The sequence below is a fragment of the Pomacea canaliculata genome, linkage group LG6 (genome assembly GCF_003073045.1).
Source record: "Pomacea canaliculata isolate SZHN2017 linkage group LG6, ASM307304v1, whole genome shotgun sequence".
Lineage (NCBI taxonomy): Eukaryota > Metazoa > Mollusca > Gastropoda > Architaenioglossa > Ampullariidae > Pomacea > Pomacea canaliculata.
Genome location: NC_037595.1, coordinates 788,967 through 816,901, shown reverse-complemented (window position 1 = coordinate 816,901; position 27,935 = coordinate 788,967). Strand labels below are relative to the sequence as shown.

Genomic DNA, 27,935 nt, shown 5'->3' with positions numbered 1-27,935 from the left:
TTCTATGTGTGTGTACACTACTCTAGTGTTTTACTTATATGTGTTTGTACAGTATTTTATTGTTTACTTCTATTTGTTCGTACAGTACTCTAGTGTTTTACTTATATATGTGTGTACACTACTCTAGTGTTTTACTTCCATATAGAAGCAGACGGAAGTATGATTAAAATACTAGAGTACCCTATTGTTGAGCTTTCAATTTATATATTTTTTTATTTTTTTTTTTTTTTTTTTTTTTTTTTTTTTTGCATTGTCGTATGTTAATTTGATTTCCTCCTAGTTAATCCAGTTAACAGTTAATCCACATTACAGACTCGCACACATGCAGCGCGCCCCACGCACCGACATGATACAGACGTGTGTATATATAATTCACATATACACAGACATACCTATACACATACACACATACTGACATAAGGGTTGCACAAGTCGGAGGGGAGGGGGATTGGGGGGAGGGAAGGTGCTTACGGCCCTTGACACTGTAAGCGCAGCTCGATGATACAAGGATCAAAGCCTCGTGGCTCTCTGGTGAGCAAGTGATGTCTGGTACTTAGCTGCCAGGCCTGCCATCCATCTGTCGTGTGAGAGCAGACATCACCAAACCTCGGACACTGGTCCCCGAGCTGTCTGCAAGTTTGCGTCTTTCTCGCCAATATTTCACTCACAACTACAGAGAGCACTGTAGTCCGCAGGCACGACAGGGAGGAGAGGTTTACACATCTCTTCACTCACAACACTAGACATCATGATCATTCATTTGTCACACGCTGCAAGTATATATAAATATAGTATAATGGCAATACACAAAACTCGTGTGTTGCTGTTGTATACAAAGCTCCTATATTTTATACAGTTGCAATGTCAGGCCCTTACAAACAGTTCGATATGTCCGAGGTATTTCATTGTAGTGGAACATTCGCTGACGCTCGACAAAATAGTTCAGACTATAGTATGTAGTATGTGTATGTAGTACTGTGGTATCTTAGTTCTGTAGCTATGGAGTATTGAACTGTATTAATAGACAGAAAAATAGATAGACCGAGCAAAACATTTCTTGTTGGTCATTCTTTGTGAACCTTGAAAATGCCTTCAATTTGAGTTGCAGGATATTCAGCAATATCAACCTGACACATGCTTCTCTCTTTCGGTTTTCAGTGATTTTGTTCAGTTACCAGAAGCGTTCAATTAAAAACAATTTTCTCCTTCAGCTACTCCAAGAAGGAAAACGCCGGTGATGTCTGGGTGTGCAAACTCGCGCCCCTCAGGTCCACGTTGACGTCATCGATCTCCCCTCGGGCTCCGCGCGCTTTTAAGGGACAGGCTTTTATTACCCGCACAGAAAAACAGAAAAAACAGACAAATAAAATCCTTGGCTCGCATCACTTTCGCGTTATACTTCTCTCTTTCACTCTCTTTCCCTGTGAAAGCTCTAAATCTTTTTAGCTTTATACTTTTTTTTTCTTGGCAGACGCAGCATCGGTGTATGTGACTTCTTTCATGTCTACATTATTGATTGCTTCATTGCCTATCATATCTGATACACACCTTACTGTGTAGGCATCGTGTCACACATCATGTCACGCGCTTGTGGCCGTTAGTGAGCTGACACATACAGTAACGACTAAGAAAGAATGAAGATATAGGATTAGATACGAGGAGAGAAAAAGATGGGCAATCAGTCAGGAAGTTATGTCATTTCTGGTCATCAGCATGTCTTCAAGGTCTAGTGGGGTGCAAACTAATGTTCCAATGACTGGGTGCAAGATCATATTTCCCATAATTTCTGTGAATACCCTATTCTGTTCTCCAGACACACACCTACAAACATCACCACGCACTGAAAATCCTGACACAGATACACCATTAACATATAGTTTCCAACTTATTCATATACAATCCTGTTGTCTGTGTTGTTTGCCGTGCAAGGATAATGTTTATTCATATGCAATCCTGTCGTCTGTGTTGTTTACTTTGCAGAGGCGATGTTTGTTCATTAACAAAACAATATGCGTCCCGCTAGTCCTTTAAGGTTCACTCGCCTTTATGTTTGTATGTGAACATTCTTGTGACAATGAACGTACGAGCTTCTGTGTGTCTTTGTGTCTTCGTGTCTGTATGTCTGTACAGTGTTTATAAGTGCTTATTTATGTGGTGTTTATGACAAACTGTGATTTAATCTGAATATCTTTGAGAGACTGTACTGTTTCAATTTTTTTTCTATGCTTAGAAAGCTCGTGAAAGCAGATTTTCGTGTCATTTATTAAATATTTAAACTTGATTGCATTAAGGAGGAAAAACACGACATGCTTGTCTTCCTCTCTGCTAATTATGTCTCATTACCTTTCACACGCTGCTGTTGGCGCACGCGCCAGACCTTCCTTGCGCCGACAGCTAATGGCGCCATCGCCATGTCAACGTGTCAAGGAGCATCCCTCAGCTTCTCGTCTGCCTTCTCGTCCACAAAGTGCGTGTTACCTTTGACGCATTTCGTGAAGACGATGTGAGGAAAAAGAGTTGACCACGAGCCTGTCTCGTTGGACACCTTCCCGTGTCAGGAACGTGCATGTGCACGAGTACATCCCACTCACCACCCCTTGCTCCACAATCACTGCAATAGTCTTGCCCCGACCGACATCGTGCGCGTGCTGAAGTCTGTCACAACCCAACATCTCTACTTTGTCCTAAGATTGACTGAACAAGAGGCGCCTCCCACATTGTAACAGATGTGTTCTGCCTGGTAGAACCTGTTTCCAGAAATTCCTCACACGTACTCAACCTCACAGAACTCGAGGCTGTTCTCAAAACTGCCCCACAGTAGATGAAAAACCACATCAACCACGTGTTACCGTCTCCTGGAGAGAGCACCCGGTGCTGACACTGTGTGGTGGGGTAGTCGAGCAGATGTCAGGTACAGGCTTGAGAGTGAAGAACATTGCACACCAGGCCCACCTCTAGCTCGGAGACTGGGTGGACAGATGTGGGCCTTCTTCTTGACAGGTGATCGCCCAAAACCTGCATCCTCTCTGCAGCCTCACTCTGTCACAAAACAGATGATGCAGATGCCAAAAATAGCTTCAAGCACTTAGAGAAGACGGAGGAAGCTGAAATATGATCGATTTGTAATCAAACAACCGGAAGAGCGGAAATGCCGGACAATAAAGCTACTTTTGTTCCCTCCCCTGTCGCTTGAGGAAACCCGCCACCGGCTGTCGATGACAGGAATCAATCTCAGAAACAATCCCGATAAACAAAGCTCTACTGGCGTGTGTGAGAGGCTGTCGATGACAAGAATCAATGCCACAGACAACTCTGATAAACAAGGCTCGACTGCCGTGTGTAAGAGGTTGTTACACATCAGGGGGTGATGTCACTCTCGACACCACGAGACACTGTCAGTCCCCCAGCCACCACCATCATCTCCAGAACTCGAGTAGTGACAACAGATGTTGCTCCTCATGTCTGCTGATTGCTGGTGAAAAACAGCTTTTACAAGTGACTGAAAGGTCGTAGTCTTCGCTGTTTGTTTAGTTAGGATTTTGTGTGTGTGCGTGCATGTGTGTTCGTGTCTGTTTAAATGCCAACGTGGGCAATCATTTCACGACAAGTGCCGCGTCCATCCTTATGAGAATCTTCTTGAGTTATTGAGCTACGAACTAAGTAACATCTTGCTCTCTGATCAGAATTATCGGGGCATGGAATAGGTACCACCTTGCTCTCTTATCAGAGATCAGGGTGTGGAACACATCCAAGTGTTCGAGAGTGTGGCCATCCCTCTTCCATAATATTGTGAGTTGCTGAAATCAATTTATATTACATTTTCTTTTTAAGTTGTAGCCGGGTTGATCCCTTATTTTATAAGGCTAACTACCGAGCTTCTGCTAAGACTAAATTCTTTGGGGTCCCAGGGACCCCTTCTTCAGATTTTTAAGGGGTCCCTGTTTTTCGCCCAAATTTGAAGGGGACCCCATTGACGAAAATTGAAGGGGTCCTCCGAACTTTTAATGCGTACTGTACGCAATTTTTTGCGTAAGCAGAAGCCCTGAACTACTATACACTGCGACCGGACCGATCGGTGTGTCCCGCCACTCAGTCTGTTCCTCTTTGCTGTTCCAGAGAAGAGGACTAATAAGGGCAAGGGAAAGGGATTTCGAGGTGCAGCCATGCTGACACACACGTGCGCGTACACGATGGTAGCACCACAGTATATGCTGGTGTTAGTGTTAAAGGACAAAGAAACAAAACCTCATTGCAAAATAACCCACCTCTTTATCGAAATCATAAGAGATTATATGTTTAGAATAAGATAAATTTATAATCATACTAATCACATTCAAGGTTTGCAAGTCAGTGTGCCAAAAACACTGTCTTCTTTAATTAATGCCTTGCTTTGTTGTAGTGTTTCTTTCTCCTTGTTTAGATTAAGGGCTAGATCCAATTTTTAAAAAAAATATTACCCTCGTAATTGTTGTCATCTGTCTCACACTGTTCCTCTGCCGCATTGTTTGCACTTTGTGAAGAAGAATAAAATCTCAACCATTGGGCAGGGGTGGGGGTGTAGAAAACAAAAGAAGATATTCTCATTCATTTTACTCATTTGGTTTATTAAGTCATAGTGTTCATTAGATGATCGTGTCGATACACGATAAACTTACACGAAAACTCATGGAGCAAGTGACTTGCCAACATTACTGAGAAACATTTCCAGGGAGGGCATGCAGTAGTGCGCTGAAAACAGGACTGACAGAGTTGTCTCCCATGTCTACCGCTGAGTCTCTTTATTTCTGAAAGGTTGTGGCTGATCAAGCTGACAACCTTTATGGCTTTGCGTCTCTGAAAAAGAGAGAGGGGGAGGTATGTGAGAAGTGGGTGGCCGTATGTAGTCTGCTACCCCCCCCCCCCATGGTCGTCTCCTATTTTGTCATGTTTGTTCCGAACTGTTTAATAGCATTATATTTATATGTGCATTTTGGTTGTATGTCCGCGTTATGTTACTTGATATCAGGGGAGAGTACCCTTAATTTTCCTTTTGTGAGCTACGACTGTCTCTCTTTGTTTTGTACTCAAAACTATGTATTTTTGACGAAGAGTTTCGCATAAAGAACTACTTTGGGTCGAAAGCTTTATGCTGATAGCAAAGACGTTTTCACAGTTGAAGCTTATGCTATATATCGTTATATTGAAACCTCACATTTGTATTGCTACTGAATGTGATTTTGATTTTAGATTTGAGTCAAACGAATATACGTCCGTGGTACTGCGACCAAGTGGCAATTCTCTCTTCCATGTATCTAGAGCCATTGACAGATTGTGTATTATATTGGAACCTCAAGACCCAGTGAAAGATGTTGTTTTGGGTTTTTTAATAAAGAGAAATGTAGGTTTTGTTTGGTTTTTTTTTTTTGAAGAAGAAGAAGAAGAAGAAGTCAAAGGGAGGTAATAACTATCTGGAATAATCCACAAGGCCGTTTGTTTTACAGCAAATGTCAAATATAATATTAATGACTAGTGGGGTGTACTTAGCACGAAAGTATATTTTAGAAAATCTAGTGTTGATCTCGCCTCGTGTGGTTTGGAGGAGGAAAAGATTCCAACGATGCTGTGAGTGTCTACACTTTCGTTAGTTTCGCGGCACCCCCCGCCACTCCTCCCTCTCCCCTTGCGTAAATCCTGATATCTGATTATACAATTTATCAACAAATATATTAGTTATACATTAAATGACAGTGTATTGTGTAGAAATATTTGTTTACGCGTAAACTTCGTTCATTGGGATGTTTTTAATGATCACATGACAGTCACATGACCAAAGCGCGCGCGAAATGTAGTGTGGAGGGGGCAACGCCTTGCAACTGTGTGAGCCATGGCGTCCTGTGATTACCATGAGATCCGTCGCAAAAATCTAGAAGATAACAAGCGTATACTAGCAGAACTTGGACTGTGTAATCCGGTTTGTAATCACTGGTTTCAGCACCCATTCAGTGCAGTGATGATGAGATTTAAAGACGATCAAATTCTAACGGGAGTAGTCTGTACTTACGACCGTTGATAACAAAATTTTTCTTTTATTTAATTGAATTTTAATTAGTAGTTGTAGTTTTAATTATAGTTAGTAGATTTTGTGTTCTGTTTATTCTTATGTGTTGAAGTTACCACTTTATTTGTAATGGAGAAGTTGACGATTTAGCCGTTATTGTCCACGAAATTCTATTTTTGAAGGTGCATGGTGATTAGATAACCATATCGCAACTTTCAGCTGTGCTTAGTTGATGCACGAAAACAAGAAACTACAAGATACACCCTTCTGCCTCACTTGACCCCAAATGTAACACATTTTGCAGTTTGTCTACGCTTCGATACCACAGATTTCTCTTTTTTATGACCTGTCAAATTCCCATCTTTTTCACATTTTCGTTATTTCAGTGGCATGTGTAGTGAAACAAAATCTTTGAGAACTTGCTACTTTCATAACCATTTTAATAAGCTGGAACCATTTTTATGACTTTCAGTTCAAACCAACGCCGCGTGTTATCAAGAAAAATATAAAGCGTCAATCAGAGGATGACACATACCAGCCTACAAAGAAAACAAAAACTACTAAACATACATCTTTAGATATTGAAAACAGTGGATACATTCGAGATGTGCGACGTTTATCAGCTCGACTTCGTGGACAGGTATGTTGCACTTACGAAAGCACTAACCATGGTCAGGTATGATGAAACAACTTCATGTAAAATCAATACATTACATATCTTTCTGAAAACTCCAGATTGCCTTTTTCAAGAATATTGCGGATAATGTCATGCTGAAAACCACTGAAATGATACTATTTTTAAGAACAGTACACATTCATTTAAAAAATTTGTCACATACTGTATCACCTACTATCTAATTTTAGAAGATTTTTTTATCACCTCTCTGTACCTCGACACAGACTTCAGCAGTCTTTTGGTATTCATGATGTTGCTTTGTCCTGGTTTTGATCCTATCTCATGGACCACACCCAGACTGTGTGTGTCTGAATGGTGTTTACTCAGATGTTTCTGTCCTGAGATATGGTGTCCCACACGGATCCGTATTGGGTCCAATACTTTTTGTGTTATATACAGTGTAGGGCCATTAAGTCGTGGTCCAGTAATCTGCAAATTCGCTTAAGCTGCACAAAATGCTAGGATTCCAAGTTTTTGACACTGGATTGTACAGACCTGTACATGGCTTCTCAAGCGCTCGAAAGGTGTTGACAGCTGTCATTTTGGCATTTCGAATGTCCGTGTACAGTGTACAGTGCACGGAGGTTGCCACTGGGAAGTGTGATCTACATATTAGATTATTATTGTATTATGACATGATTTTGATTTCTTTCTTTGCATGGTGATGTTTATAGGTATATATCTTGAAAGTAAAAGAAGAATATTCACGCAGGTTTGTGGAACATAGTATCTGGTGCTAAGCTTTACTATGTTATTAGAGAAAGAATTTACACCCTACTTGTCTTTTAATATGCTATTGACTAAAGTAGTTAATACCTTTCAAACGCCTTCAAATATTTTCACGTCTGATGATCATTGTTATACACTTTTTTCCCTTTTGTTTCTTAAATGAACAAAAAAATTCCACCTAAATTTCTTAAGGTGCATAAATTACTCTTAAATTATTCTGTCACAGTTAAGTTTTTTTTTTTTTGCTGCGCAATGAGCATTCTTCTGAATGGATACCTGCGCATTACAAATAGACATCATCATCATCAAGTGCAATCATTTCATAGTTTATTTAACATTTCTTTCATAGGTATTAGAGAAACTTAAGCATAGACTTGTCAATAACATAAGGATGTCAAACTGACTTGTAGCCCGCAGGTACAGACATCATTGAAGATGATCTCTCTCAAGTTGAAAAAGCCTCATGCAAGATTATACCTGTTATGCCTGACCGTCCCAAATGGTATGGACCCGTTCCAGGTAAGACCTTTACACTGCTATCAAAATAAAGCAGAACTACCAATAAAAAAAAATTTGCTACTCCTGATGTTTAGTAAAATGTAGATTTATTTTGATCATCACTTCCTTTTCATATCAAAAGATCAATACAAACATTTTATGAAAGTTCCATCATTTATGTGGGTATTGAGTTGTGACTGAGATTATTAACAGTTGAGAATAATGTCCCTTCTTCTTTTTTTAAGACTATCCACTGTCTCACTTCATGACATCTCATTGTTAATGATACCACCAATATAAATAATTATTGGGGAGTGGGGGATTTTGATTTGTAAGCAATTTCTGTATATACTTTCCTTTACTTTTTTTTTTAAGTTGACATAACTCACTATAAATTGTGCTTTTAGCTCAGATTGCATGGCATTATTTATTCACAAGCTGATGATGCTAGATATGCACCATACCTTCTGCCAAAAGAATTTTACCGACTAGATTTAAGACGACCATGCTGTTGGCCCTATCTGTAGCTTGTGTATATTATTTGTCATATCATTTAGTCTTTTATATGCCTCTCTTCTTCGTTTTTATTATGTTTTTTCAGGGGTCCCTGTTGGCACCATATGGCTGACACGCATGGAGTGCTCCCGTGATGGTGTACACAGGTGAGGGACAGATTGTAACATGCATGTTGATTGGGAGGGAGTAGGAAGAAAGACTGCATTACAGCAAAAATAGATACACATTTACACTGCTCTTATTTCCAAGGATAATTTTATCCTGTACACAAAAGATGTCTTGGTTTCAGACCTGACAGTGCTGATTTTTATTAGTTTTCACCTGAATAATTTGCAATACTAATCTGTTAATATAATTCATATTTCTGCAGTGCTCATTTTTTTTAAGTTTCATAATAAAGATTATAAAATTTAAAAGTTAAGCTTAATGCTTATCTCAGAGAATATTAGAAGTCAATGAACCTGCTAACCACATTCTGCATTAGAATGTTAGGTTGATATAACTATAGGAAGGTAAGGCAAATTTGTTTCATAACTAGTTTGAATTGCGATTTTTATATTTGTGGACTGTACTCACAGCAGATTTTGAGAAAAATGTCAATGCCAGCCTGTGTTGAGAATACATCACAGAAATTATTAGAGCTACTCACCATCTTACAGTCATTAGCGATTTGATAGTGACTTGTGTCAAATGCATTTCTTTTGAAAAGAATAGGTATTTAGGATAGACTAATTCTAAAATAGCTAGACACCGCCCTGACTGTCATCAGAAATTTTCATGTAGAGGAACAATGTCTTGCAGGAAGTATAAAGTAATATGTATAAAGGAAGTATAAAGTAACATGAAGTAATACAAAAGCTGACTGTAAGGGAGCCAGCACAATTTGCTGACAAACTTGATGTGCAGTTTTGTAGACAGCAGTGTTGTGTTGAGAGCCAGCACAATTTGCTGACAGATTTGATGTGCAGGTTTATAGATAAGCAATGTTGCCTCAGGATCCAGCACAATGGCTTGACAGACTTGATAAGCACAGTTTTGTAGACTGCAGTGTTGCACTAACTCATTCAGTGAGTGTCACGGACCGTCCGCGGACACGCGCATTCTTTCCACAAACCAAAATATCCTGATCGCTTGAGGGTGGGCATACCTTCTTAGAGGCACGAATAATTATTCAATTCAAATACAATGTCAAATGAAACAAAGGCAAAGTATCAACACTCATAGATTCACTCCTTCATTCGCCACACAAGATATATTACCAATATATTATCATTCATCCAACGTACTATTAAAGTTAACAATAAAATCGACTCTCATAAATATTGTCACCGATGAAGAATAAAAAAAAGAAAATGTTCGTTCTTGATGAAACCTTAACCTTTTATATTAAAGTCTTTGAGACCCTCCCAAGTCCTCTATTCTAATTAGTCCCACTGATCTTCTTTCCACGAAGTCTATTTATTATTAAAAATAAATGGTTTTTACGGTACCAACAGTTTACAAGCAGAATGTCTCGGTCTTGCGCATGCGGCCGCCTCCTAGGTGTTTGGCAGAATGATGTTAGATTGGCTGAAGGCCGGGAGGAAACCTTTCCTCCACCGGCGCTTACTCTCCGGCTGTTAAGAACTGTCCCTTCCAGGCGACAGATGGAGGTCGGTGCACCAGTCTTGCACCAAGTTTTCCGTTCTGGGACCGTTGTTTTCTCGCTTACGCCAGTGTGTGGTTTCTTGGCCCCACCAAGAAACTGTACTGCGGGATGCCCAAGCCACTGAGCTCCCCCACGGTGCGGACACGGACTACAGTGACTCACGACCTGTGAAGTACATCCACTTGTAGTTTAACCACGGTATTACTTTCCGTAATACTTATTCCGCTATCGCAGCAGTAGCGAGAAAGTCCCGAGAAAATCCACCAGCTCCCACTTCGGTTCCGCCGTTAGCTCTCTGCCCACCATTTTCTTTCTCTAACGTTATTTTCCTCTATCTTTTACGTCACCTTATTTTGACATCACGATTTACGTCATTTGCTCAAGGGCAAACAACTTCCAGCCCACTACCCTAAATCAGATCAACCACGGTTGTCGATCTTCCCTCCTAACCCCCTCTACTAAGTACTTATCCGTTACAGTGAGCCAACTCACTTTTTGCAAGTAGCTTTCACAAAGATGATCGTATTTAACAAGTATTTGACAGTCAACACATCATTGTTAGGTGTTTCAAGTTGTGATATGTTTAGTAGATTATACTATCCTCTTCTCCTTTTCAAGTTGTCATGTGTTTGGCATGATGTACATTCCCCTTTATGTTTTACAGTATTTGGTATGATGTGCAGACCTCCTGTTGCGGGTATCCATGGGGGAGAAGAAGGAGCTTACTCTATAGCACTGTCTGGAGGGTATGAGGATGATATTGACCTAGGAGACTGTTTCACCTACACTGGAGAAGGTTTGTGTGGGAAGGATTGGCCTACTATTGTATTCTTTTCAACGCATTTTTTTTTTTTCAAAACAAAGTTTAGTTCGGTTGTGGGAAGTTTTATGCAGGTATTTATGTTTTAGTCATCAGCATAGACTGGGTTACTATTCCAGCCCCATAAGCAGAGGCCAGAATGTATTTATGCCACAGCCAAGGTCTGAATTGATAACCTCTCATGGTAACAGGCACTTTCATTTGCCCACTTTTTGAAGAATATGGGATAAATGATAATTTATAGTGTTCTTTATAAAGGTTATTTGACACAATTTCTGATTTAAATTGATCCTTACAACTTCAGTTGTTTTTTTGTTTTTTTCCCTATCACCTATTTTTACCAATCACAATTAACTGATTATGGCTTAGCATGAAGACAGTATCTCATTTCAATTCCCACATAGTACAGTATAATGGTTACTGTGGAAATATTTGTTTTCAGGTGGGAGAGATCTAAAGGGAACAAAGAACAACCCAAAGGTAAAACACAATTCTTTCTTTTGCATGGTCAGTTGTCAGTCAGAATGTTTGCTTAGTCAGTCAGTTGTCAGCCAAAATGCAACAGTCATGTAAAACATCAGCAGATTGCTGTAAACCTCAGTTGTCACACCTGAAGAATGAACCTGTTCATCTCATTGCTGTGTTAAGATTGATTATTGCCTGTATATACATTAACTTGCCCAGTCCCAGCTGTCTTCTTCACTGTTTGGGTCATCATACATTTTTATAGTTAGTCATTTTGACTAATCGTTTGGCATGGCCATTGTGAAGTGTAAACCATGTGGTACAAGTGTATTATTGTCTGTTGATGATGGCAGAACCTGAGAACAGCCCCTCAGTCGAAAAATCAGGAACTGACCCGAGGCAACCTTGCACTCAGTAAAAATAAGACAAGCGGGAATCCAGTGCGAGTTATCCGTGGCTATAAGCTAAAGAGTCCCTTTGCACCTGAAACTGGCTATCGCTATGACGGTGAGTGTATGAAAAGTCACCATCTTGGGCTTCCAGAATGCAAGGCATTTATTCATCAGATTTGAGGAAAGACATTTATGTGTTTGTAAAACTGTCTAAATGAGAAAATTCATGTGTTAAAACTATGTTTTGTGATAGATAACAACAGTTAGAAGAAACATTGCTGATGTTAACTTCAAGAAGTCTAAAACTTCATTTTTTAAGCAACACTCCTGTGCTGTTGAATATTGTACTCGCATTCCAGATAACTGCAAAAAGAAGAGTTACAAGCTGGCGCCTTTTGCTTTTAGTGGGTCACTCCCAGCTCCCTGGGTCTTACATTTATCTAATTTTGTCAAAACAGGGCTATACACAGTACAGAAGTTTTGGTTCACAAAAGGTGTGGCAGGCTTTGGGGTCTGGAAGTTTGCTTTGCAGCGTTGCCCGGACCAGGTTGCTCCACCGTGGGAACTGGTCGAGGTTTGTAGAGACTGGTTTTTGTGTGTGTGTTTGGTTTTGTTTTTTTTTTAATAAAAAGCAATGGTCTCTTATCATATTGCCTTTTAAATAGACGTAGTATAGAGATAAAGCAGATTCATGTTTACCCTTAAACTCTTGTATTTTTATAAGCTAGATTTTTACCAAACAGTGTACATCTACATGTATTTCATATTTCTGTTAGCATTAAGAACACCATTTTATTTTTACATGAACAATTACTCTTTCGATTTTTTTTTTTTTTTTTTTTTTTTTTTTTGTATTTGTAAACAATGTGGAAGGTATAATCAAAATTTGCAAACCATCTGAGCAGTTCTGCACTCCATGATCAACGTTGTTCTTGTTCTTGGTGACTTGTATCAGGCTTGAGGCTTGTTAATCACATTATTACAGTAACCTCTGAGTTAATTTACTCAAGAGTTTATTGATTGGCTCTGTGATCCCTTTACTCAAATGAAGGTCTTTTGAAATACAGTTATAAATCTTAGCATGAATATATCCTTTGAGATTAATGCCAGGTATCCTGAAAGATTAAACCTTATGTTGATATGTGCTTTCTCTGTCTGTAGGATCCTCCATCACCAGCAAAATCTCTGGATTCAGGTTTTTCTTCAGATGGCTGCAGTCAAAGCAGTGAGGCAGCTGATTTGAGTGAAATGGTGTCTCATGCTGGAAATCAAACTACCAGCAGACTGGATGATGGATTACTAGATATAAATGCTAACAAGAAAGACACTGTAGTTGGGATGTTGGCTGCTGCCGGTGATGATCTTGTTGGTCTAAGCACGATGGTGTCTCATACCAAAAAAGACATCTGATGACTGTGGCAGCTTAGAATGAAATCCTAACCTCTGCTGTTGTCATAAAGGTTTTAGAAAGTGATATATTTGTCGTGAGTATTGCTGTTTACAACATACATGAAGAGAAATAATTTTGGGGATTGTGTTTAAAAAAAGAATGTTGGGGGGACAGCATAGACTAGTGGTTAGTACAGCTATTGGCTGTAGAACAGAATGTTGCTGAGATTAGGGCTCTCCAACCTGTGACTGAATAACGCTCCTGCTCACCCAGCAGCTGCTTTGAAATGAGTTCCTGATTTATTAGCAAAAGTAAACACAGTAGAAGGAGATCGACTATATTTTCCACATAATTTATTAGGGAAAGTAAAAACTAGAAGAAGATGGTTTGGCTCTGTTTTTCACGATTTATTATGAAAAGTAAACATTAACAGGAGATGGTTTTGTTTTCCACTTACCATGCACGAGACCCAGTGGATCACATTAGATTACTTCCCCTGTGGTTTCTGGGATGAGCTAACTTAAAAAAAAACAAATGTGGTGTTGCCTGTAGCTGCCATTGACACAATTATATAGCCTCAGATATATTTCTCTGGGATTACTATAGGCAGACTTGCTTATTTCCTTGCTTGCCTTTCATTTTTAAGTGAAATATTAGGCGTGGAATAATGATAACGATTTTAATTCCTTTTTGTTCCTAATCACCATGTGGAGCAGGTTCTGGTTGTCCCTTTCCAGTTGGGAGTTTAATTCCTATGTTGCAGGAATATTTTTTTATCTGTTGGTTTTATAGCTCTGAAGATTAAGGAGCTTTTTTCACTCAATCTTAAGAAACTAGCATCAAGGTATGCCATTATTGCCAGGATTAAAACAGTGTGGGCAGAAAGTAATTGTGTTGTCTTAGAATTAACAGCATGTGATTGTCAGATGACCTGGTTTACAGAGATTATTTGCCCCACAAAACAGTTCATAGAAGGTAATAGACATCAGTATTATGAAAGCCAAGTTTTTAGAAGTTAAGATAATTATCTGCAAATTTTAACTGATAGTGGTCTCGTGTGTATATATAAAAATAAACTGCCTTTAGGCAATATGATAGTCTTTGTTGGGAGTTAATTGCTGCTTTTTAACAAGTCTGTGGGATGATGTGTGGTTTTCACACTCTAAGCAATATTACTGATGAGGTGCTTTTTCGTCATTGGCAACATTTGGTTGTTTTGTGCAAACAGTATACGTCAATTTTGTATTGCAGCAATTCACATTTAAGTGAGTGCACAAATTCTTCTAAAAGCAAAAATCTTCAACTGAGAATTTATGAGAAATTTCCTTTTGTTGTTTTTTTTTTTTTAAGATGCTAAAATGTATTACATCAATAAACATGCTAAAAGCGGATGTATTTACCTGATAAAGTTAAGGAGACAGGAAATGGGCTGGGCTAAGGCCTTTCAAGTACACAGGATAAAACTGAATCAGAACAGTTTTGGTTTTTTTTCTTTCTTTTCTGCTTTTTATTCATGTAGCAGACAGCTATGCAAGAGAAGCGACAACATTGTCCTTTGTTGCTTGTTCAAACATAACAAATATCACTAACACTTCATGACCAGTGCATGTGTTTTAGGGCAACGCTGACAGATACTTCCGATGTTTCATTGTTAGTGTCTAAGTAGCAAGAAATGAATATGGTTTTGGACTGTCCGTAATTGTTTACTGTTGATTTGTGTCTGCCCACAGTGGCAGGAGGAACAAAAGTGTTGGGTGTGACTGAAAATGTGGTTATATGCACTCCCTTATTATTTGATTAATTTTATCTGCCCCTTTAACTGTTTTACCCTGAAATCCACCATTTTGTAGTGTTTGCATACCTAAGGCTGTTGTGGCAGAACATGCAGATGCCCACAGACACTGTTGACATCAGGAAAGCACTGATTCTGGCCTATTTATCTCTACATGAGGTAGGGTAGCCATTGTGTACAGCATGTTCTAGTTTTGACAGTGAGAACAGATGAGCAACAAGCAGGATACACAGCATATTTCAGCTTTGCTACTGACAAATTAGTCAAAACAAGATATACAGAATAGTTCAGCTCTAGCTGAGCGATGTAGTCGGCCAGACAGGATAAAGAGCATTCTTTAGCATTTCCCTTAATAATATATAGCCATCAAAACACAATGTACATAATACTTTAGTTCCGGTCATGAGGAAGGACCACCATCAAGACAGCAACAAGTGAGATGACAGGACAAGTAGTCAGAAAGCTTACTTTCTCATTAGTCTACAATTGGTTTTCCTTCCTAAACCTGTTTGCTGTCAATGAATGTTATGAACACCAAATACTACTATGAACTGACTGACAGTGAAAGATGTCTTCAGATATCAAAGTACATGTTCAGTGCTAGCCAGAGAAATTTGCCGACCGGTCACAGAGCAGTGTTCTATCTCCACTATAGGATGAACCATGGTCACCCACCTTGCCGACTGATGTGATGCGCATCTTCGAGTGTTTGTCCATATGTGCCGGTGTGAAGTGAGCAGTGGAGGTTATCAAGATGGAATGTTGTAAACCACTCCCACTTTATGTAACAAGGGTAAGCATTTCACACCCAAATCCTTGTTCATCCGAGCCAAATGGCTTCAAGACCTTTAGTTCTGTCAGATTATGTAGTGATTCCAAGAGACCCGTTTGTCCTCCGAAAATTTGGGGGGTACATTCATCTATGAGAAAGGAGATAGCAGTCTAAGGTGTCGGACTAAGGAATAGTCCAACAGAAGGGCCTCTTACATCTGCTAACCGAGAATTTTCTGGTCCACATCCGCGACCCTTTGAAAAAACAGCAAATTGTGAGAGCTGCCCAGCTTTGGGTCGGAAAAGGCAAGGGTCAAGATGGAGTTTGACCCCGCACGGCCTCAATATGCTATCTACAAGGGAACTTGGTACTTCTGTCAGTGTCTTCAACATTATTACATCGCCGTTCAAATAAATGTATGGTCCTTTGAGCTCATCTTTTGTGGAGGATGGATGTTTGGTTAGTTCAGTGTCAAAACAGGCGAACGTCTGTCCACCGGCACAATGTTCATATATATATATATTAAGCAAAACGTTCACTTTTGTCCATTGTCTAACCACTTTCAAGATTGCAGTAATCATGATTGTACCTTTCCTGTCCACATGCAGCATCGTGAGTAATTTAAAGGAGAAACTGTCCGAGTGAACCACGGCTTCACAAAGCACAGACGTGAAATACAACATGGAGGCTTGTAAGTGGAAATTCTACCTTCTGCCACAGTCTTTGAGCAGTCTCTGTAGTCTGCGACCGTATCCCGTCATTCAGCGACTCAGCTGACACGGGTTTTGGGGAGGGTAACCGTTGAAAGGCAGAAAGCCCGAGGGTGTGGCTTCATAGGTAGTCGCTTGACAAGGTGAGATGAAGTAGGGCGCAGCATCCGGGGTGGTGGCCAGATGCTTGAATCCACAACTGTCATCAGGATGAGGCTGGTAACATTGAAAAATAACATATGGCATTTATTTCTCTTATTGAATTATATTGTCTTTAAATTTATTCTCGTGATTTTGATCATAAGTAAAATTGAGAAGCGTTAGAAATTGCATTACTCTGGCAAATCCATTATACGTGTTTATTGTTTGAGTCAGCACTGGAAGGGAAAACCACTTCTAAATAAGTTTTGAATTGTTGGAATTTGTAGACATACCTATGACTAACAGCATATGTTGCACTAATTCAGCAAAAGCCTCCCGAAGTCGTTTGCTCTTTGTTTTAATCAAGACCACAGCAGGAGGTGTCCGCGCGATACAGCTAAGCAGTGTGCTTTTTATCTGAACAAGAATCCACATGTCACCTGACATTTTGTACAACAACGGAGTTTGACAGTGGAAGGCGATGTTGATGCCGACGAAGCCTTATGTTACATTTGCTCTAAGTCGCTGTATTTTTGCTTGTGTGTGGGTTTTGTTTGTTTGTTTGGTTCGTTCGTTCGTTCGTTGCTTGCTTGGTTGGTTGCTTCGTTCGTTCGTTCGTTCGTTGCTTGCTTGGTTGCTTCCTTCGTTCGTTCTTTCGTTCGTTCGTTTTACTTCGTTTACAGTCGCCTCTAACACCTGTCGTGTCTACAAAATACTATTTGTCACCTCTACCTAACACTTCTTGTTGTGTCTTAAAAAAAAAATCCTGTCGCCTCTAACACCTCTTGCTGTGTGTGAGTGTGTTTACTTTGTGTGAGTAGTGTCTTTAGTAGGAGTGAGTGTCTGTTAAATGCCAATATAACCTATATACAGAATTTATGTAAAGCGCTCGTGGCAATAATTTTTTGGAAAGGTGCTTTATAAATTTAAATCACCTTTACTGCTGTTATTTCTATTTATACAAGGGGTCTACTGCTCTTATATATATATTTATACAGGGTCTACCACTGTCAATTATATTTATCCACGGGGTCTACTACTGTTATTTATATTTGTACAAGGGGTCTACTACTGTCAATTATATTGATACACGGGGTCTACTACCGTTATTTCTATTTATACACGGGGTCTGCTACAGCTGTTAATTCTATTTGTACATGATAAGTGTGTGTGTGTGCGTGCCTGCGCCCCGCCTGCAGGAAATTAATGTCAACATTTGAAAGTGCAGGTAGGGTTTGCAGTTTCCAAGGTACGGACGCTTAGGAATTTCTTTTAATCGTCAGATATGATATTCTGGCGATAAAAAATAAGGTGAAAACAGCCGATGGAGGGTTATATTTACCAGGCTTAATTACATTAAACGGTTTGACTGACAGAAAGTGTAAAATAGTAAGCACGAATAACCTTCATGCATATCATCTTTAAGATGGCATTATGTAGTCATGATTATCCATCATTATTATTCATGTTTATATATTTTATTAATAATAGGACTAAATCTTAGAATGTAAAATAAGTATAAGTGTGATTGTACAACTAACTGTATTATAACATAGGCTCTAAAAATTGTAATTGTTAAACTCTCGATAATTTATGCGCATTAGTTTCAAAAATAATTCACAATTTTTTTATTGCAATGCGGACAGATGAAACTAATATTTTATGACAAAGAAGAGACAAATTTAACTGAAAAGTATTGGGAAACCCGTCGATTGATAAGTTTCTTTCAATCTTCTAATCACTTTTTTTATTATTATTATTATTATTATTATTATTATTATTATTATTATTATTATTATTATTACATGATGTTGATAATGTTTTTCTTTGGCTGTTTGTATCCTTCACCTCTATAAAGAAACAAATTTAAATATATAGCAGTAAATTTGAAAGGACGATCAACCGATTAGAAAAAAATATATTTATTCATTTTATGTAAATCCTCTCAAGTCCCACCCTTTCCACACATCAGTGGTCAGTGAATATAATTCTGTGTAAGTCCGCACTTGGAGGTGTCAAGACAGTTTGTGGCGACTGAACATTCTAAACTCTTTCTCACACTTATTTAGTGAGTGACCAAGGTTTTATTCAAACATCTAGCCATAAAATCGTGCACACTTAAAATGAATTAAAGTTTTCTCTGCTCAACTACAGCAACAAATTTACCGGACTCTGGTCTACACTTGTGTCCGCCACTAGCGCCAGGTAACTAATATTTGTACGCCTTTGAAGCTGCACTTGTTTTATTGTATCGATGAGATTTAATCCTTCCATTTCACAAAAACATGTTCGTCTTCATTGATAGTACCGACTTGAAGTCAAGTTACTGAAGTAAATAGGAGACACAGAGCTCAGCTGTTTCCTAGGTAAGCGACAGGCCGGCAACTTATTACCTGGATTGATCATGGCTGTCATAAGAGACGGTAAACTAGAAAAAAGACATTAAAAAACATGCTGCCAATATTTAAATACCATTGCAACCAGACAGACTACATAAATATTAATAACTGAAAGAAACCGTTCTCATGTTACTCTCAGCTCTTGTTCTTGTTATTTGGTTCTTCTTTGTGTTTTCTGTTTTTGATTTTATTCTTCGTTTAGTACTGTTGTTTATTCTTTTATCGTTCAAATGTGGTTTGTTTGTTTGTTTGTTTTCCTGTCCTTCGTATGCTGTCCATGTTTCGTTCTCGTTCTTAAGCGCTAAGAGCATGCTTCTTAGGAGTGTGAGTATGTGCTTTACAAGTTTTGCATTTATTTATATTTTATACGATGAAAAAGTGCAGGGCACCTGTACAGCACCGTTCCCCTGCACCAGCCGGGATCCACAGACACACAGCAGTACAGGCACGAAATGCACCTTCATGAACACGCACGCACACACATAATACAACACACTCATTATTTAAACCAATATTAGAGAATACTAATGATATGAAAGAAATGTGTAATAGATTAATATATTTGCTTGCAAAGAGCTGTGCATGGAGGATCTGAAAGGAAAGGCAGTTTGACACCTTGGACAGTATTTTGAGAACAGACAGCATCAAGGGCGTGTAGGGCGAGTACCTACACCAGGGTGGGCAATTAGTTTTCCCAAGGGGCCGCATGAGAAATTGGGATGGTTTTAGAGGGCCGGACTAATATAGTTAACTCAGTTTTACCCAATACTGTATATATAGTATATATACTTGCGGACGGGCCAGCGGGCGGGCCGGTCAGAGACAGGAGGCGGGCCGGCCTTTGCCCAGGTCTGACCTAGACAGTCTAGTCCTCTAGTCCTCTAGTATGTCTAGTTCTCTAGTCCTCTAGTAAGTCTAGTTCTCTAGTCCTCTAGTCGTCCTGTGCCTCTCTGGAAACAACTTTAGAGGGCTGATGAGCCGGGACAATAGTACAGCCAGGTCCACCATTTGATGGTCAGTGGATGAAGGCTGATGAACTGGCCATGAAAGGAACACACAGCCGGGACATCATCTGGCGGCCAGTGGTCCCCTACAGCGACCCCAGCGTCCAAACTATCATCTAACTGCACATCGGACACCTAAGGTTGCCAGCCCCACCTTTGTCGCGCACACCTGACGGCTTCTGTGGGACAACCCCGCAAATAGCAGCTTTGTTTATCCTTTCTTCGACACTAGCACTAGCATCAACCACTGTGACAAACCTGCTGACATGCTTTGGGTTCCATCAAATGAGAAAAGAAGAGAGAAGTATGACTGGTTGATATTCACTATAATAATATAAAATGTGCTGGAAAAATAGAGTGGACGGTGTAGTGGAGAGGAGAAAGACCAGGTGTAACCGACTGACAGTTACGAGCCTGATGCCTTGTTTGAGAATAAGACGGGCAAGGTAGTGTCAGAGAAATTCAACAGCCAAGATGAACCACAGCCGTAGAGCGAACGACACTTTCCAAATGCAGACTGTACAAAAACAAAGACTGCACTGAACAAATAAAAGATGGACATGAATAAGTACAGACTGTATTGGAATACACACAGTGCTGGAAATTAATAGATAGGCTGATGATGGATGGATGAATAAATGATGGCATATATGACTGAAGTGGTTACTCTACCATGAACTGTGCGGTTTCCACCCAGACACTGTGCGCATGCTGAGTGCCGGCTCGTGGCGTGTCCTCGGGGTGGCGCAGGTGCAGCAGGTGACCAGGAGGGTGAGCCTGGGAGACGGGGTGGCGAGCCCCCAAGGCACCTCCCCCTCCAACCACTCCTACCCGTCCGCTGATCAGACAAACGTCATCGACCATGTTATTGTTGATGTTGCTGCAGTTGTTGTTGTTATTGTTGTTGTTGCTGCCAATGCCGCCGGCGTTGGTGTCAGGCACGAGGCCCAGGTGATGGTTGTGTTGGTCATGGTGATGATGGTGGTGATGATGACATGAGGCTACGCGGCGGTCGTGTTCTCGGATGAGGTCCTGGAGGTGCGCGATGTAGGAGATGGCCACGCGCAGAGTCTTCACCTTGGACAGGCGCTTGTGGCGCGGCTCGTACGGCACGTGCTTCCGCAGGCGCACGAAGGCCGAGTTGACGGCTTGCACCCGCCGTCGCTCCCGTGCGTTTCTCTTGGCAACCAGGTGCACGGGCTTGAGCGCGTGGGGCACGTGCTTGTACGCTGACTTCTTGCTCGCTGCGCGCGACGCCTTGGTCACCACCAGCCCCCCACTACCCGCCTGCTTCCGGGACAAAGATTTCTCCCCGGCCAGCAGACAGGTTCCACTGTTCGCTGACGTAAGACTGGACACTGCTCCAGACGGACACTTGCTGGTCATCTCCCCTGTCGATGTTATTTTCACTGCTGTTCCAGACGCTGCCATGGCAACGGTGGGTGAAGTTAGAGAAGTGTATGTGGTTGGAGCCATGTTGTTCACATGTCTGTGAGGGTGGTTGAGGCTGATGTGAACACACGCGCCCTCACAAGAAGCATAAGATGGCCGACACTCCCATACGAATACAAAGAAAAATTGTAGGCAAGCGGGACAGTCCAGCTCCCAGGCGAACTTTGTAGCAAAGATGGAGTCAAAGACTAAAGTCGGCGAATCCAGTAAGCAGAAAACGACAAAGAAGAACGCGTTTTGTCGAACCAATCCTCAGCTCCTGCGCACGTCCTGCAATACCAGAAGACAGGAAGCAGGTGTCACATCCACGTGCCTTGCCTGTAAGAAGTTTCACCGGCGACGCCCATCGACATCCTTAACTGCCAGCGTCCTCCTCGGCGTCTGCCAGCGCGTTGGGTCGTGAGAGTAAGGAGGAGGGCCGCCACAGTGACCCTTGGCCACTCCTCTACACCAAGAGACCAAAGTTTTGGCATCGATAAAAACCGAGAGCTTTATACGCCATCCTCCATCCTCCCCTACTCCTCCTGCTCATATACATACAGGTACAAAAACGCTGATTACCTTCTTGGCAATTATTTGCAAAACGAGCTCTCACTCAGCCTCCGTAGACTGTTGACATCTTCATCTGCCTCCTCGTCGTCTTGTCGCATCTGCGGCGGACATTTTCTCGTGTATTCCGTCCCTGCTAATAGCCGAGAGGAATATTTTGAAATCGAAATGCCCCTCGTGCAGGAAATGAAATTCATCCAATATTAATGGGACGTTCGATTACTGCCAGTTCGATTGCACCCCCTTGGCTGGGGGAGGAGGGGGTTAACACTTTCCTTGACAAGTGTCCAGACCAAGCCCCTCCTCCCCTGTCTCTTTAGCCGCGCGGATCCAATGAAGAAGTCTTTCATACAAAGTGCTCCTGTAATTAAGAGAGAAAGGTTCTGATTGGACTCTTTGGCTGACGGGTCGGAGTTTGGTCTTCATTTGAGGCGAGGTCTTCTTACCGACAAGTGTACCACAGCCCACCACCACCAAGTGCAAGACGACGACTGAAATGTCAGCGGCGCCGAATAATTCCTGAGAAAAATTTCTAGATTAGCATTTTGCTTCGCATCGGAAAATGTAATCCTACAATCGCAAAGGAATCACTGCTCGTAAAAACAGGCATCTTCCATGAAGGTAAGGATGCTGGTGATACAACCTCACCCTCTTGTTTCTGATCCAAACTACAGACACCTGCGGACCTGTGGTGATGACCGTCAGAACAGTTGTCAATGGCAGCACCTGTAGGCAGGTAGATGGGTTTTGGTGGCGACACATCTGACACAAACTTGCCTTGAGTCGTCTGGAGGTCACGTGAGGAGCACTGTGCAGCTGCAGGTAGCTGCTGGTGGCCAGTCCCTCACCCTCCCCACCTTCCCTAACTTCCCTTTGGTGTGTGCGTGGTGTAGCGTGACCCGCTTGACGGGGCGTCTGGCTGTCACGTGACCTACCTGCTCATGAGTAACAGTAAGTGCCTAGCTACTATAAATAAACTATCATTTCCTGTCACTTACCTGTCCCGCTATTTAACTGACGCCCCCTTCCCGCTACTTTCCCACCTCAGGCTTCCGCCCACCCGCCTCCTTACAAGCGGGAGGAGCAAACTTGTCAGGATCCCACAGGAGGCGACAAAGTGGTGCAGACGACACTGACCATTCAATACCCTGTTATATCGCTTTTTTTTATTTATTCACTTTCGTCAATTTAAAAATATAATTAACAAAAACTATTTCAACAACAAAAAAAAGGAAGGATCAAAACTAAAAAGAAACCGATATTTTCATCCGGACATAGTGTGCAAGAAATGAAATTCTTTGCTTTTAAAGTAAAACTGGACAGAAAATAAAAGTCAGTCTCGTTATAAGTTAAAATATTTTTCACGACCATTGAAAGAGAGAGAGAAATAGAACTAGACAGGGAAACGACAGGTCAAACAAGGAGTGAAGTCCAGATGTACATCATACCGGGACTGATGCTTACTCCTTACTAGCAGCCTCCTCCCCCTAGCGACATTTGTCATCAGTGTTAGGTTTTAGTAGTTAATACAATCGCCTCCATTTGATGGCCACTAGCAGCTGTGTTCATCTCGTCTACCATCTCACTTCCTGTATTCATTCTTTTCTGAATGAAGCAGTTGTTGGGCGGCTGGACTCTGTATGCCGAGTACCTGTTTACACCATGCTAATCACCCCGGTTTGGGTGAACCATCGAGTGCGATGAGGGACGAAACACAGAAGGTTACATGATCAGTAAATGTGAATTAGCCTAGAACTCTCTGTGCTCAGTTCGTCAAAGGCTTCAGGACAGCTTGACAACTTCACAAATAACTGGACCTCGTGGAGACAGACATGAGATGGTATAAGAACTTCTTTCTGTAGGGGCCGCCCATGAGACAGGGTGATACGAGTGCCTGGTACATACAGCACTCGTCTACGGTGCAAGACCTTAAACAAGCCGACAGACAGAGCTTCGGTAACCATGTTGTTGTTTTCTTGCAATATTTTGCCATGTTCGACGTTGACATGTTGATTCATTTTGTGCACCATGCCCTGTAAATAACCAATCTTTTGCTCATAATCTTATGAGGTTAATTACATGACACTTTGCTCGCTTGCTAGCTTCAAGTTCATAGTCAATGAGGCTTGAGATTTGATTTAGTAATTAACATATTTAATTTAATCAGAGTACTCGTTGGGTTGCGCGACGTATCGTAGACAAAGCAAGGTTAATCGCGTGTTACAAAGACAAGTTTTAAACTAGGTAAATGAAATAATAACTACGAAATATATAAATTTAAAATGCGATGTACACACCAGTCTCTACCACACACACACACACTGAGAATACACGCAAGCAAAACACTACAAATGACAACTCGTAGCATGTTTGTTAAACAAATATTCTTGCATGACATATCTGACTTAAAAATAAGAGGCTGCAGACTCAAACTAGAAGTAAGTAAGATGTTATTCAAAGCAAGGGACTGTAGACTTTAACTAGTTCTCTCGCACCTTTTCATTAACATCTGTGGAGCTATTGTCGAAGCCACATTTAACAAAGAATATAAATATTACATAGACTGTAGAGATGACACATAATATAAAGATAAGATCAGATCAGATCAGATAATACTTTATTTATCCCACAGGGCAATTAGACCAGGTAGACCAGGTAGACAAGGTAGCACGTAGCATGGCAAGTATTCTCCACCTATAAAGGAACAGAACTGTTTCCCAACCTAACATCGTCGTGATGACAAAAGAAACCCGAAGTGACTGACGGCGTAAACACACAAACATAAGTCAAAATTCATTGCACGATTCATTGTAAACAATTTGTTGTCTGCGTGACTATTTTCGTGCCTGTCAAAACACCTTCATCATCTTTTTGGCGACCCGCACACTTCATCTTTCCTGGCCTTTCCCAGCGACTGGTCTGGGGGGGCTGGGTGGGCTGGGAGGGTCTGCCTGTGCTTGGCCACTCAAGTTGTCGTGAGAGCATTGGCCAGCCGCACGATGGCGCCCATGAGTTCATGTGGCTGATCGCTCAATTTGCTTTGAGACAAAGGGACACCGCGCCGCCAGCCGCAGCAGTGGCGGGCCGGATGGGGTGTCGTGTCTGGATGAAGATAAACCATTTAATGAATAAAAAATTCATGCTCTTATTTCCTCCGCCAGGGCATCAGCGAAAGCGTCGGCGGATGCCTGTCATGCACATGCGTGCGGAGATCCGCTCATGCGCAAAGAGCTAGTCGTCGTCGACACATTTGATTGGCTGTTTGTGACTTCATCACCGCGCTCATTAACATCTCCCTCTCTCCTCTCTGTGTGACCCGCATTGAAGTTGCATGAGAAATGACTGCTATAAACCTTTCTTTAGCCGTTGATGATTCCACTGCACAGACCTCCTGTCAATATGAGTAAATAATGGCTACCTTGCTATGTTTATGTTGCCATTCCCTTCTCTTGTCATGTTTTGTCTTTCGTTATTGTAGCAATATTACAAATGATCTCTTTTACGGGCCATGGCTGGATGTATAAAATATATATCAATGTGGTTCAGTGGTAGCATTTTATTTTTTTTTTTTTTGGAAGGGCTTATTGTCAATGTTACTGTGTCAATGATTATAATTTTTTCTCTCTTTTTTCTTATGTATGTGCACGAATGGATGCGTGCGTGAGTGCGTGTGCATAAAAAAGGAGAGATTAGTGGATGCGATGTGGAAAGTAGCAACAGAAGCGGTCATCTCTCGGACCTCTAACACTGAGCGAGAAACACGCACACACTCACTCCCTCTCTCTCTCTTAGAAATCTTGCCCCATAGAAAGGATTGCGCTGTCCCTTGCAGCAATCATTGCTTTCTTTCTCCAAATGTGGATTTTTTTCTTTTCATAAATAAACCATGTGAGAGGCCAAAGGTTATCGCTCGTCGCACGTGCACACATTCTCACTCGACTTCAGAGCAGACGCGCCCTCTTCTGTAGAGTTATCTGCCGCCTATGGTCGCTGCACTAACTGTCCAACTAAAGTCATGCTAAGCCACGCTAGCATCCCAACGAAAATGCTGCAGGTAAATAGGAAAAGGCTTTTCACTAGTATTCAGAGGCCGCCACTTGAGATTTATTGCACAGAACTTTCATTATTAATTGAAAGTTTACCCGCGTTTTTTTTTAAAGATATCTACCTTCTTATCCCTTGGCTATATCTCCCTGGATTGTCCCCTGCTGCAGTGTGTGGAGATACCATCTCCATAAAGTTTGACGGGACTCTTGTTCTTTGTCTGACGACCGGCGATGTGTAGCCTGTGCTTTCCGAGGCTACACTACCTGCCCACCGAGTGTCTTGCCGTCAAATTTCTCAGTGACGAGCAGACCAAAGACGGGAAAGTCTTTGCATGGCAATCTGTTGCCTGGCAAGTGGCAAAGGTCTCAAACTAATTACGATGCTTCCTAAACAAACCTGACAATAAACAGTGACACTATGTGGTACAAGCTGTGGAAGATGCACACACTGTGCGCGCGCATACACGACGGAAGCCTCGTCCGCTCAGACTTATGAACTCTTCGCCTCTTCACTCGTCCCTGGCAGCTTCGGTGCGGCGGAGGAGGAGGCGAAGAAACATTTTCTGTGTATGTGAGTTTTCCTTAAGAAAAACGAGTTATTTTCAACACTGACTTCTTATTGTCAGGTCGTGAAAGGTAAAGGTGAAAAGCGTACAACCCTGGCGGACACCAACCGTTGTGGAAAATGACTCCCACGGCCTCCTCCTCAGCTAAGATCTCGTCTGCTGCCGCCGTGGGGAGGCGCTGGAGCACCTTAAGCATCACTTTGCTCACTTGACAAATCAGACAAATTGTTTGATAGTTCTCACTCTTTTGACTGTTGCCCTCTTTCAGCAAGGCCACCACTAACGACTGCAACCATTCACGTGGCCACTGCTTGGTTTGCCATATTTTACGACACAGACTCGTTGGCATTTCCGACAGTTCCTCCTCACATCCCTCTTTGATAAGTTCCGCTTGGAGGTCGTCGATACCCGTATTGCTGAGTCTACTTCCCCTCGCAGGACCTGCAAATCCTCAGGGACTTCCTGTGATGGCCATACCTCTTCCAAAACGGTTTGGTCCCTTTAGTGGAGCATTGTACAGCTCATCCCAATGCTCTGCGAAACGATCGAGCATCTCCTTTTTGTCTGACAGTACGCCTGGTCTGTCCCCTCAGACAGCTTGTCTCTGAATGCCGTTGGGTACCTGGGAAGTTGCTACCTGGCTAACACTTCCTAATTACCGTCCAATCAGGACATCTGGCTACCTGGTTGCTAGGGTAGCTGTCTAGCAACGCTAACACTATGTAGAACTCATGCCAATCAACATGACTTACTCTGTTATGTAAGTCGGTATTGCACCAAGCCATGACGCCTCACTCATAGGTTCCATGTTTGTTTATATAAAAACCATGAATTCTTTTATATGTCATGTCATGGTGCAATACGCTGTGGGTTAAGTCATCCATTCACGTGACTTCTACGTGGCTGGCCTGAGATGGTGGCCACAGATATAACTACTAAAAATTAGCATTAGAATAAATATATAATATTACCCTAACCCTGAGTATTGGAACTGCATCTTTAAGTTGACAGTGTTGTTGTTTGGAAGTTTGTTGTTTGCTAATCACACCACAAAATACAAGTTAGTGATCACACTGTTCCTAAACTCACACATTCACCCGCCTAAGGCACATAATCGGAGACATTTAGAAATCAAGGAAGGAAACAAAGCAGGTTATGGTTAATAGGTTAACAGGTTACTAGGTATGCCATAGCTCACAGCCAGGCATATATTCATCTCAAGGTGCACTTGATCCAACAGTTTGTCGTTTGGGTCCCAAATTGACAAGATGTCGGCCCCATGCTTGTCATAAACCCACTGTGTGGCGAGCCGAGATCTCACGAGACGATAGCG

At 41.5% G+C, this 27,935-nt stretch overlaps 2 protein-coding genes across 3 annotated transcripts in view; one reads left to right on the top strand and one right to left on the bottom strand.

The window, feature by feature from the left end:
• The first annotated feature begins 5,793 nt into the window (after positions 1-5,793).
• LOC112566583 (E3 ubiquitin-protein ligase UHRF1-like) lies at positions 5,794-14,865 on the top strand. The gene is made up of 9 exons (XM_025242819.1): positions 5,794-5,950; positions 6,510-6,677; positions 7,853-7,961; positions 8,542-8,602; positions 10,788-10,900; positions 11,367-11,404; positions 11,743-11,896; positions 12,240-12,355; positions 12,943-14,865. Exons 1-9 carry the CDS (start codon positions 5,864-5,866, stop codon positions 13,189-13,191), a joined length of 1,095 nt encoding a protein of 364 aa, XP_025098604.1. The 5' UTR covers positions 5,794-5,863; the 3' UTR covers positions 13,192-14,865.
• LOC112566580 overlaps positions 14,655-27,935 on the bottom strand; it is a 29,144-nt gene continuing 15,863 nt past the window's right edge. The window contains exons 1-2 of one of the 2 annotated variants that reach the window (XM_025242813.1): positions 20,662-23,047; positions 14,655-16,661 (exon numbers count right to left, since the gene is read on the bottom strand). In XM_025242813.1, coding sequence (XP_025098598.1) covers positions 16,497-16,661; positions 20,662-21,465 — 969 coding nt within the window. In that variant the 5' untranslated portion in view covers positions 21,466-23,047 and the 3' untranslated portion in view covers positions 14,655-16,496. Of the gene's footprint in view, positions 16,662-20,661; positions 23,048-27,935 lie in introns of those variants that run through there. The other variant, XM_025242812.1, reaches the window with a different exon arrangement.